We start from the raw sequence: 13,120 nt of genomic DNA, 5'->3' as shown, positions 1-13,120 counted from the left end.
AAAAATCATTCAGGAAGAGGTTCAACAAAATGCATGATAACATTCTAACCTGTATCAAGATCTCCAATCACATAGATACTGGCCCCGATAGGAACAGCTCCATAAACAAAGGAAGAACTTGCTGGGATGCACAAATTTTGGTCAGTAAGATAAATCCATCTGAAAGAAAATACATTTCTTTTTAGAAAGGTCAAAAGAAGAGGCATGACAGTCATACAGGTATTGGAAAAGTCTAAGTCCACCCAAGATTTGCACAAGCAATTGTCAAAAAATTACTGGTTACATTTTGAAGCCTTTCCAAAAAGTATGTTGGATGAGAGATCAAGTTAGATAACCTCAGGTCTAGTCTAACACTAGATTTCAATGATTCTAATGGAAAAGGAAAAATAGGCATATTTTTACCCAACTTCCCTTTCAAAACTTCAAAACTCATGTGATGACTAACTTTGATACACCTAACTCTTCCCAGCAATGCAAGGATCTAAGACAACTCTAAAAGACTCATGATGGAAAATGCTATCTACATCTTAGAGAAAGATCTATGAAGTCTGAATGCAGTTCATAGCATAGTATTTGCTCTCTCTTTTTTGTTTTGTTTTTTATTTCTCATGGTTTCTCCCATTCATTTTAATTCTTCTTTACAACATGACTAATGTGAAAATATGTTTAATAAGAATATATATGTAGAGCCTGTATCAAATTGTACATTATCTAGGGGAGAAAAGAAGAGAAATTTTAAACTGAAAAGCTTAAAGAAGTGAATGCAGAAAACTAAAATAAAATTAATTTAAAAAAATAAAATGAAAAAAAAACCCATCAAAACTGTTAACATATTTTTCATAATTCCACTCAAAATTTAAATATTGCTTCTACACATTACAATAAATAAATCACTTAAAAGTTTATCTCCCATCTCTGAATCTGACCTGTAATGTCATGACCCTTCCTTCTCTTCTTGCCTAAACGCTATCCATCCTCCAAAGCCAAGCTCAAGTCCCACCTGTTCTGTAAATTCAGTCAGTCAAGCAATATATTTGTTTAGCACCTATGTGACAAGCATTATGGTAAAAGTATTTGGGGATACAAAGAAACATAAAAAACAGTTCAAGCTCAGAGTCTAATGGGGGAGACAAGATGAAGACAACTATGTACAAACCAGTTATATACAGAATAAATTGGAAATAATTAACAGAGGGAAGGCATATTATGCTTTACATTAGAATTAAGAGGGGCTAGAAAAGGCTTCATGCAGAAGGTAGGATTTTAGCTGGGACTTGAAGGAAGCCAGGGGAACTAAGAAGCACAGATTCTTAAGGAGAGAATTCCATATAAGGGTATGGAAGGAAAATATTCAAGAACACAGAGCCAGTGATTTGTGGAGTACTAGCAAGAAAGCCAGTGTCAATGGATGGAACAGTATGTTGGGGAGTGAGGAAGGGTGTAAAATATCAAAAAAGTGAGGGGGAAGTTATGAAGGTCTTTCAATGCCAAACAGAATTTTTTTTTTAGCAGATTTGAATATGATAGCGAGTTTAAGGAGTAAGGGGTGACATGGTCAAACCTGTACTTTAGGAAGACCATTCTGACAGCTGAGTAGAGGATGAATAAGAGTGGGTTAACTTGAGGCAGGGAGAACAAGCAGCAGTCTACTGAAGTAGCACAGGTGTGAGCTGATGAGGGCCTACAAAGAGGGACAAACTAGGAAGTGGCAATGTGAAGCACGGAGCATTCCAACACCTTGCCAGTGAGTTGGGGGAAATGAGTTTAAGTGTCTTCAGTGCTGGAAAGAATAGCCAGAGAGGCTGTCATCAGGACAGAGCCAGATCTTAGTGATGGTCAGAAGACAAAAGGGTGGGAAAGGAAGAGATTTAAGATGAAAGCAAGTTTGTTTTCTATGAAGCAGATATTTCAGAAAGTAGGGTGGAAAGGGTACGTAACTTTAGAATGGGATGTTGGGGGCAAAGGGGAATGGGAATAAGGGATCAAGCAGTATGGGTTGAGTGTAATCTCTTTTAGTAATTCAGAGAATTTTTTTCATATTGCTGTTGATAGCCTGGATTTCTTCCTTTGAAAATTGCTGTTCATTTCCTTTAATCACTTATCAACTGGAGAACGGCTATTACTCCAATAAATCCAATTCCTTGGAAATGAGACATCAAGGAAATTTGCTGCCAAGATTTTCCCCTAATTAAATGTTTCCCTACTAATTTTAGTTGTACTGAATTTGTCAAAACTTTTTTTAAAAAATTAGGTAATCAAAACTATCCATTTTATTTTCTGTGATCCTCTCCATTCCTTATTTGGTTATGAACTCTTCTCTTAGCCTTAGATCCAAAAGGAAATTTCTTCCTTACTCCTCTGATTTATTAAATAATCTTTTATATCTTTAAAATTTTTAAAATATTTTTTTTCCTTTTATATATTAACCCCCCCCAAACCAAATGTATTATTTTTAACATAAATTAAATTTTTTTTTAAGTTATGGATTCTCTTTGTCCCTCCCACTCCTCTCCCATTCATTGAGAAGGTAAGCAATGTAATATCAATTATACATGTGAAAAAATGCAAAGCATATTTCCATATTAGTCATGTTGCAAAAAACCCCCCAAGAAAAATAAAGTGAAAAAAAAATGCTTCAACTGGCAAACATTTATACCTAAATCATGTATTGATTTGGAAGTTATAAAACCTATTTTCTTCCAGATAGCTTTCTAGTTTTCCCAGCAAGTTTGGGGAATGGTTGAATACATAATTATGAACAGAATGGAATCCTAGTTGCTGTAAGAAAAGATGCAAGAGATAGTTTCAGAGAAACCTAGGAGAACTGTTATAAAATGATGCAGTTAAGTCAGCAGAACAATTTATACTTTAACAACAATGTAGACATACAACCCTGAAATACTTAAGAATTTTGATCAATGCAATAACCAACCATGACTTCAGAGGAATGATGATGAAGCATGCTATTTATATCTCAACAAAAAGGTGAAGGGCTCAAGAAGGAGAGACATACATTTTTTTAAATGGCTGTGAAAAATATTTTTACTATGTGTCAACTCTAAAGTTCTAGTTCTAATGAAAAAGGTCAACAAAAAGAAAGACGGCAGAAAGCTACATCTTTTCTGACTGTCGAATGAACAATGAAAAAAATGGAATAAGTAAAAATGGAAACAATACATTACATTTATATATCAAGGTGCTAGGAAATTGCAAGGTACCTTGTAAGCTTCATCAGTAAAAGGACCATGCCTTATTTAATCTTTATAATCTCCCCTAACACCTAGCATGCTATTTATGGAATTAAACTATGAAATGAAGGTAAAAGCTAAAAGTTGGAAGGATGGTAGTTTAAGAATAATAATGAAAAGCATAATAAATGGTAGAAAGAATTTATGGTAGAGCTATTAATGAAACTGGTTAAATTAAAAACAAACTAGCACACAGTTCCTTGAAGGGCCAACCAACCTAAGTAATATATGAGTGATTCTAAAAGCAAAGTGGTACAGATGTAACCCTGTCATTGATGGACATGGATTACACATATAGCTATTATATGAATAATAGTCACTTACTATCTCATTACTATGAGCAGAAATGCAAAATTTGAGTTCTTTTATATGAATATACCCTTTTGGCACTTAGGACACAAACATTCTTTACATTACTCTATAGAAAAGGGGTGCAGAACACACTACTAACAGGAACAACATGACTAGAATATCCTATTATTGTTAGAAGACAAGGTTTTTACAATAAAAAATTATAATGGAGGAATATTGAGAGAAGCAAGGAGGAATTAACTGTGTGTGGTAGGAGCTGGTCAACAAGATAAAAATATGATGAAGCTCAATGTGTAAGAATGAGAAACAATAGCAGAACCTTTAAGAATCTAGGCAAGGGGGCCTTATCCTGGGCTCCATAAATTTGTTTTAAAAACATTTTTGTTAATGTATTTTAATCTAATTGGTTTTCTTGGTGATTCTATAAATTTTATTTTATGTACTTAAAAATATTGTTAACATCCCTAGGTTTCATCAGATTGTCATGAGGGTCTATGACAGAAAGAAATTAAGAACCCTTGTTCTAGATACATGCCAGTAATAGTATGGACATGTTATTGCACGACCATGTAGAAATTGCTATATTAGATATTTTATCTACTTAGTAGGGTATGAAAACTTGATTTACCATTGTTTGCTACTGTAATTATCTTGGAAGTATTCAGGAAACAATCCAAGTATCATTTTATACACTTGGCTAGTAGGTATAATGCTCTGGGTATAAGGCATATTAGGAGTTTAAGATTTCAGTGCCCTTTTCAAATCCCCTAAAACAGGTATAAACCACTCTAAAATAATACTCTATTTCCTTTCCAATGTGGTTTCACAGTCATAGTGGAGAAAAATGGTTTAAAACTATTAAAATGAAATCTCCCCCAAATACATTACGACTTTTGTACCTTTAATGAATGATTCTGAAACAGCCACAATAACTTACTTTTGTCCCCTCTCCTAAGGATATGGAGTTCAACTTGGTGCTACAGCACCCCCTTCTGGTAAACTTTAAGATCAAAGTCAAAATTAAAGTGTCGATCAGTCGTGTCTAACTCTTTGTGACCCCATTTAGGGAATTCTTGGCAAAGATACAAGAGCGATTTACCATTTCCTTTCTCCAGCTCATTTTACAGATGAGGAAAAGAGGCAAACAGGGTTAAGTGACTTGCCCAGGGTCACACAGCTATTAAGTATCTGAGGTCACATTTGAACTCAGGAAGATGAGTCTCCCTGACTCCAGGTCTGGCACTCTATTCACTGTGCCAACTAGCTGCCCTTGAATATTTGTAGTCATTGATAGTTTAGGCAAACACACTCTAAGTCCTCCATATATCAGAGACCTGTCAAGTGCGAGTACAGGCACACATAGTCTTTCAAAATAAAATACAAAAAGAAAACTACTTATTAAAAAAGACACAGAATAATTAACATTCTAAGATTATAATCTGGACAAATCTTTAGATTTTACTGATAAGGACACCTGGGCTCAAAGAAGCAAATGTTCTGTCCAGTATCACACAAGTAATGATAAAGGCGTTCTTCCAACTTCCAATGTAGTGCTGCCCCTTAACATTCTTAATGAAAGATTATAGTCTAACCATGAATAGATGATTTACCTTTTGAATTCATCATGGTAGAATTCTGACTTGCATGTCACCATCTCATTGTTTTGACTTTCATCACGAGTTCTGACTCCACCAAATACATAGAGCTCCAAGGCAACTCCACAAGCTACAGCCCCAAATCTGATATGCCAAGAATAGTGTGTTAAATACTAGACACACATATTGGTTTACACAATTATCTTATTTTAAGACTCTAACTTGCTCTAATTCTATAAAGTGCTAAGTTTTTGGATGAACACGTGGTTTTCCTTTTTTTTGCGATTATGAACTGAATGAATACTATTCATGTGGTTAGTATTATAGAAAATCAAATGATCAACTTTCAAATATAAAACGTGACCTAAAGTTTATGTGATAGACTAAAAGTACAGGAAAACACTCAAGAGTTTTAGTAAGAATTATTGTCTGAAGTATTCAGAAAATCAGAAATTATCCCTACTCTCCAACTAATTTATTATTTATTAAATACCCAGTGTACAAAGCATTATAGTAATAATATCACAGTTTCCATTATTTTGGTTAAAGTTCCTTGAGACTCAGATAATATATAATTAACAATATAAAACAAGGGTTATCTAAATAAATGAGGAATTTATTTCTCTACATTTTAAAGTGAAACCTGAGTAGGATCAAATAAGATAATACAAAGTTCCTTGGGGGAAAAAAAACTCTACAAATATTAGCTACTATTATTTGAAAGAACTACAGTCAAGAAAAATTTGAGGGTATGAAAGACAGAGTAGAATTAGTGCTGATTAAAGCTTAACATAGGAAAAGTGTTGAATGAAGTAGACTAGGAAGGAGACAGGAGAATAAAGGCAATAAGAATAACAAAGAAGTTTATCTGATTTTAAGTGAAAGGTAAAATGAGGTGTGAACAGGTTATCTAATACTATTCAAATTGTGTGGTAGTTTAATACAAGGTTAAGCAAAGACTTAAAAGGTTATCTACTCCACACAGAACTTTGTATCATTTAAAACATTTACAAGCTATGGTCTTTCCTATGCAGATTTTTAAAAAAGGAAAATCTTATTACTAACTTGCTTTAGCAGCAATGATACTCAAGTTTTTTCTAACCTCATTTATGTTTTTAAAAACTTAAAAAACAAAATTTCTAATTCTAATTTTTAATTCTCTTCTCAGGGAATGTTGACACCAACTGATCATTTTTCTTCACATAAATCTTTTAAGAAATCTAGATCCAATCCCAGCTGGTACAATCCATCCTTATAACCTGACCATTGTATAATGTGAAAGTATCTACAGATCCTATACTTGATTATAAGACGCCATGGGGGGGAGGGGAGGGAGGGGACAAAATGTGAAAATTCAAGGAATTGTGGAATTGAATCCTGTAAATTAAAAGGAAACAAACAAATTAATAAATTAAAGAATTAATAAAAAAAAAAGAAATCTAGATCCTTAAAAACAATTAAGTCTTCACTATAATTTCTCTTCCAGATTCTTTTCCTTTTTAAAATGGTCTTGGAAGATACACATTTTGGTTAGTTATAAGTTCCTCGAGACTCAGATAAAACATAATTAACAATATAAAACAACGGTTATCTAAATATATGAGAAATGTATCTTCTATTCTTTCCACTTTTTCTAACATGTACAAAAGTAAAATTAAATATTTTATGTGAATGTGAAATTAAACATTAAGAAACTTACTCGTAGGTGATTATTTCACAATTCTCACATGTTAAATATGACTTTCATTAAAATAACCATTTACATTAGCCCCTTGTCTCTTGCCTTCTGCCATATGCACTTATTACATTCACTATCATATACATATGGCCTATAATAGTAATGAAGCAAGAAATGGTTCCAAATTCTTAAGCAATCAGTGGCATATTTTATTCTTTAGGAAATATCTGAATCCTATTTTTAAAAAGCAGAAACAAAAATATCTAGAGAAATGGGTAAGCTAAACAAGCTAGCCAACACAAAAAATGTGTATTGATGATAAGAACTCTTTTAAAATGACCAACATAACATAAACTCTGAGATACTTAAATTTTATTTACTAAACAAAGTTTTGAAAAGTTTAAAAAAAAAACCCTTTGCTTACCTGCTTTCTTTTAATGGACAAATAGCAGTCCATTGCTGGGTCCTAGGATCATAACACTCCACAGATTCAAAAAGTTTTCCATATGATCCTCCCCCCATTGCATAGATTTTCTTTTTCATAGCTGCATAGCAGCCAATCTTTAAAAAAAAAAAAAGGAAAACACCATCAAATTTAATACTTGCCGATTTTAAATGGTCTATTAACAAGGAATCATTTCAGAAATGTAGCAGTTTCAAAAAGTAAAGCTATACTGTCTCCATCATTACAATTCAGTAACTTGAAAATATGTTTCAAGAAGTAATGCATAAAATTTTGATCCTCAGAGAGAGAAGAGGTTATGACATAAGCCTCAATGAATATTTAGGACCATTTTATTCAAATAATCAGATATCTGAATACTTGCCTAAAGCAGTCTCATCTAACAAGAACACATGTGCATGCGTGTGTGCTCACACACACACAGCCATTATTTTGGAAAAAAGCAGAAGTGAAGAAATATCACTGGATACACATTATCATAGATAAAAATTGAGAAGTTAACTGAGTCACTGAGTTTACTCAGAATATACTTGCTATCTAATTGTGGCATTATAGATGTAAAAAATCCAATTTCCTTCAGCACTTTTCTCCTTAATCACATCCACATTTGGTTACTAAATGTATATAGAGAAAGTTTACTATCTTATTAGACTAAAACTCTGAAAGGAACAGTCTTCTATTTTGGTTTATACCTATTAAATCCTAAGGCTGGGTTCCAATAAGAAAAGACTTCGTCTACAAGCTATGTCAAAAGAATTATCTGGAGATGAAGAAACAGTAATTTGTTACAAAAGCAGAGACTTCAGAGAAAATGGTTCAATAGTGCTTAATGCAAGGTGTTTTTACCTTTCTAACCATGGTCAAATCAGGCTGTTTTGTCCAGGTTTTAGAATATATATCATAACATTCCATGGAAATCAGTTCTTTCTCACCATCATCACCACCCAAAACGTATAGCATTCCATCTATCTCCACAATTCCAAAATTTTGTCTTGCCTAAAAGGATACCAAACAAATCATTTCATTTTCAAAATAAGTCATATAATTGTGAACTATATACTCAGGGAAGCATTATCGTGTAATAGAACAGGGACTGGCCTTAATGTAAAAAAAGTTGGCTTTGAAACCCATCTCCAAATACTTACTAGTTGAATGACCATGGGCAAAAGCTACAACCTCTCCGATACCTCAGTTTCCTCATATGTAAAATGGGCAAAAAAAATACCTGTAGAACTAACCTTAGAGTTATGGCCTAGAAAAAGGCAATTAATATGCAGAAATACATATACACACACACATATATATAATATAAAAGCATTGTATAAAGATCATCTGGTATTATTATAAGCTCAGAAAACTGATGATGAAAGTTAATCATTACAATATTTATGCAACATCTTTCAAAATTTAATTTTATTCTGTCACAGTGGGGGAGTATCAGTATTAGAAGTCAAAATTCATATTCTATCACTATTCTCTTCTATAGAATCCTCTAAACTATTTCCAACTACTTTGAATCTAAGGATCCATTTAATAAAAAGGAATAAATTCTAGAAGCAGACAATCTCGGGGTAGGAAAAGAGCCTCGGAGTTCATCTAATTCAACCTGTACTTAAATAAAAATCTTCTCTACAACATCCCAATAAGAAGTTATCTTATTTCTGTCAGAAAATCTCCAGTGATGGGAAACCCACCACCAGCACCACCATAAAGGTTAGATCATTCCATTTTTGGACAGCTCTTGTTTTATCTGAAACTTTTCTTTATATTCAACCTAAATGTGGAAAAGAATTCTTAACAACTAGAGCTGGTCCTTCTGGAAAGTAATTTTGACATTCCTCAAAAGTTACTAAACATTCCCATTACTAAAAGCATACCATCTGAACCAGCTATATCACTACTACCAAAAACAGAGGGAAAGGATCCATATGCACAAAAATATTTATAGCAGGGGGGCAGAGCCAAGATGGCAGAGTAAAAACATTTACAGCAGTTCTTTTTGTGGTAGCAAAGAACTGAAAACTAAGAGGTTGCCCATCAATTTAGGAATGGTTGAACAAATTATGGTATATGAATGTAACAGAATGCTACTGTACTACAAGAAATTTTTCAAGGTATAGTTTCACAGAAACCTGTGAAGACTTGTGCAGAGTGAAATGACCAGATCTAAGAGAATAATTTATATTATAGTAACAACATCTATGAAGACAAACAAAGGAAATACTTATGAACTCTGGACAGTGCAATCATCAATCACAATTTTGGAAGAATGATGAAGCATGTTACTTATCTCTAGAGGGTAATGGACTCAAGATGCAGAAAGAAACATAATTTTAGACATGGCCAGTGTGAAAATTTGTTTTGCTTCACTATGCATGGTTGAATTTTTTTCTTTAAAAAAAAATTTTTTTTTGCTTTTTGGAGGGCAATTGGGGTTAAGTGACTTGCCCAAGGTCACACAGCTAGTTTTTGTGTTAAGTGTCTGAGGCTGGATTTGAACTCAGTTCCTCCTGACTCCAGGGCTGGTGCTCTGTTCACTGTGCCACCTAGCTGCCCCCAATTTTTTTTTCTTTTTCAATTGGGATGAGGGATAAAAAAAGATTTTTATTTGAAAAAATTAGAGCTGTTCAAAAATGGAATGACATCACTGGACGTTAAGTGGATGTCGAATCATCATTTCATAGGGATGTTGTAGAACAGACACATTTCAGGTATATGTTGGAAGTTATGGTCCCTTTTCAGTTCTATGAGTCTATGATTTATTACAGACAGATGGGGACTCAAGTGCAATGGTTTCTCAAGAGAACATGATTAAGTATTAATCTTGGATAATTCATTAGCTGAGGGAGAAGACAAGCATTCTAGCTAGAAAAAGTTTTGACAGTATTACTACCAACTTAGTAAAGGAACCTGAAGGCTGATTTGTTGGACTGGAAAGAGCTATGTCCACAGGTACTATCCAGACCTAAGAGCAGCACCAGTAAGGACCACATTCAAGCTCTTGTGGCTAGAGTACTGACTGGAAGTCAGGAAAATCTGGGGCTCAAGTCCACTCTCTTGACACTTAGTATGTAACTATGGGTAAGTCTTATTTAACCATTCTTTACTCAGTCTCATCTGTAAAATGGGGATAATACCTATAGTACCTACTTAAGAGAGTTGTTTTGAGGCTCAAAAGAAATAACATATGAAGAGTAGCTTGCTAAACTTTAAGTATTAAAATAAATTTCAGCTATTATTTCCCATTGAATTTGACAGGAAATTAATTGGTGGTAGCATAAGCCTGGAGGTTTTGTTGGCTGGGTTTTTGCTTGCTTATTACTGTCGTATAGTAATTTACTGGAAAAGCATTATAAATTCAACCAAGGGAAAGAAAAGATCTAGAAAAATTCATTGAGAAATAGTAAATTATTTTACCTCATTCATTGGTGGTAATGCACTCCATGAATTAGAATCTGGATCATATTTTTCACCTGAGCTCAGGATCTTCTTATTTTCATCTTGGCCCCCAAATACAAACAAAAATCCTTCTGTAAAACCAAAATAGAAGTCTCAAAATTTAGATGTTTGATAAAAATCTGCAACCTAAATCTTCCAATAACATTTTTTGATTTTAGTCCTAGCTGACATAACACAAACTACATATTTCTCATGTGGACAATCACATACCCCCATACATATGTTGCTGAATGAAGCTGGAGAAAAATCACAAAACTGGGGCTGACTGGGTCCACTACAAATTTGTCATGTAACCTCAACTGGGCTCTCAATATGGCAAGGCAATCCCTTTATACCTCTTTTAAATTTTTTTAAATTTTCACTTTTTTGCTTTTTGGAGGGGGAAGGCAGGGCAACTTCAGGTAGAATGTGATTTGGGTTACCTTACAACACAGTGATTTGCCTAAGGTCACACAGCTAGTAAGTGTTAAGTGTCTGAGACCAGATTTGAACTCAGGTTATCCTGACTCCAGAGCCAGTTCTCAACTCACTGCCCCACCTAGCCGCCCCTCCTTTTATACCTCTTTAATTAACTCACTATCCCACTCATTACAGCAGCTTTTCCCAATTCTTTTGTCCCTCCTTAAATTTCTCCAGGTCTCCTCTATCCCCACCCTCTCAGCTGAGAACTTGCCTCATATCTTACTAAAAAAACAGAGGCCACAATTTGCTAAGAGTTCCCTTTTCCTCATCTCACATCATTTAGATACCTTCTGCCACTATCTATCCCTTCACTCTCATCTCATAAGAAGAGGTGGCACTTCTTACCAAGACAAAACCCTCTACTTATACAGGTAAATCCCATCTTTTCTAAAAGGTTCTCCCATCTTTTCTAAAAGGCTCCCCCATACCCCCATTCTCACTTATCTTTGATCTCTCCCTGTCTATTGGCTACTTCCATACTGCCTACAAATACACCCATGTCACCTCATCCTCAAAAACCCCTCATCTGATTCATCCAGACCTGATAGCCATTATCCTATCTCTCTTCTTCATTTTTATGACTAAACTCCTTGAGAAGGCTGTTTACAATGTGTCTCTACTTTTTTTCTTCTCACTTGTTTTTTAATACTGTCTTAACTCTCTTAACAGTCTGGCTTTTGGTCTCACCATTTAGATGGCACTGCTTCCTTCAAAGTTATTGAGATGATCTTTTTTTTTTTTTAACTTTCACATTATACATTAGTCAGGTTACAAAGACAGATCATATCAGATGGAATGAAAAAAGGTAAAGAGGACATAAAACCAAACAAGAAAAGGAAAAAGATCAGGTAGTTTGCTTCAATCTGGATATAAACTCAGTTCTTTCTAGTTCTTTCTCTGGATGTACACATTTCTCTCCATCATGAGTCTTTTGGAATTGACTTATATCACTGCACTGCTGAGAAGAGTCCAGTCTACCAAAGTTGGTCATCACACATATGTTGTGTCTGTAATTGTGTACAAATTTCTCCTGGTTCTACTCTTCTCACTCAGCATCAGTTTGTATAAGCCTCTCTAGGTAAATATGAAGTCCATCTGCTCCTCATTTCCTATAGCACAATAGTATTCCATAACATGCATATACCACAACTTGTTCAGCCATTCCCCAATTGATGGGCACCCCCTCAATTTCCAATTCTTTGCCACCACAAAAAGAGCTGCTATAAACATTTTTGTACATATGGGTCTTTTTTCTTCTATACTTTTTCACTTGGTGATCTCATCAGTTTCTATAATTTTGATTATCATTTCTATGCTGATTGATGATCTTCAAATCTACTTATCTAGCTCTAAATTTTCTCCTGACCTCTGGTCTCCCATCTCCAACTGCCTACTGGATCTCTCAAATTGGATATCCTGTAGACATCTTAAACTCAAACATGTCCAAAACTGAACTCATCTTTTCTTCCAAACTCTATCCCTTTCCAAATGTTCCCATTAATAACAAAGGTACAGCCATCCTCCCAATCACTCAGACTTGCAATCTACATTTATCCTCAACTCCCCATATTCAATCTGTTGCCAAGGCTTGCCAATTCTACCTGTGTAATATCTCTCCTATCTATATTCCCTTTTCTCCTCTGATATTCCTACAACTCTTGGTGAAGATCCGCATCACTTCACATCTGTGTTATTATAACAGCCTGCTAGTTGGACTGCCAGCTTAAAGTCTCTCCCCATTCTAGTCCATCCTCCATTCAGCTGTCAAAGTCTGATCATCCCATGCTCACCCCCTAGAAATCAGCTCTTTCTTATCATCTTTACCACCCAAAATGTATAGCACACTGACCCCCTCCACCTGTGGGGGATGCACCATTCAATAAACTCTGGGGACTCTCTCACC

General features: G+C 34.5%; 1 protein-coding gene across 1 annotated transcript in view; it reads right to left on the bottom strand.

Annotated features, from left to right (window-relative positions):
- GAN (gigaxonin) overlaps positions 1-13,120 on the bottom strand; it is a 104,251-nt gene that overhangs the window by 14,780 nt on the left and 76,351 nt on the right. Inside the window, exons 6-10 of the mRNA XM_069072233.1 lie at positions 10,714-10,826; positions 8,143-8,292; positions 7,258-7,394; positions 5,171-5,299; positions 50-159 (exon numbers count right to left, since the gene is read on the bottom strand). Of these exons, the coding sequence (XP_068928334.1) occupies positions 50-159; positions 5,171-5,299; positions 7,258-7,394; positions 8,143-8,292; positions 10,714-10,826 (639 nt within the window). The remainder of the gene's footprint in view (positions 1-49; positions 160-5,170; positions 5,300-7,257; positions 7,395-8,142; positions 8,293-10,713; positions 10,827-13,120) is intronic.

The sequence above is a fragment of the Petaurus breviceps genome, unplaced genomic scaffold, assembly GCF_028583685.1.
Source record: "Petaurus breviceps papuanus isolate PSGF00001 unplaced genomic scaffold, PetGlider_PUasm1.0 90845, whole genome shotgun sequence".
NCBI classification, from domain to species: Eukaryota; Metazoa; Chordata; class Mammalia; order Diprotodontia; family Petauridae; genus Petaurus; species Petaurus breviceps.
This window is presented reverse-complemented; position numbering and strand designations above follow the sequence as displayed.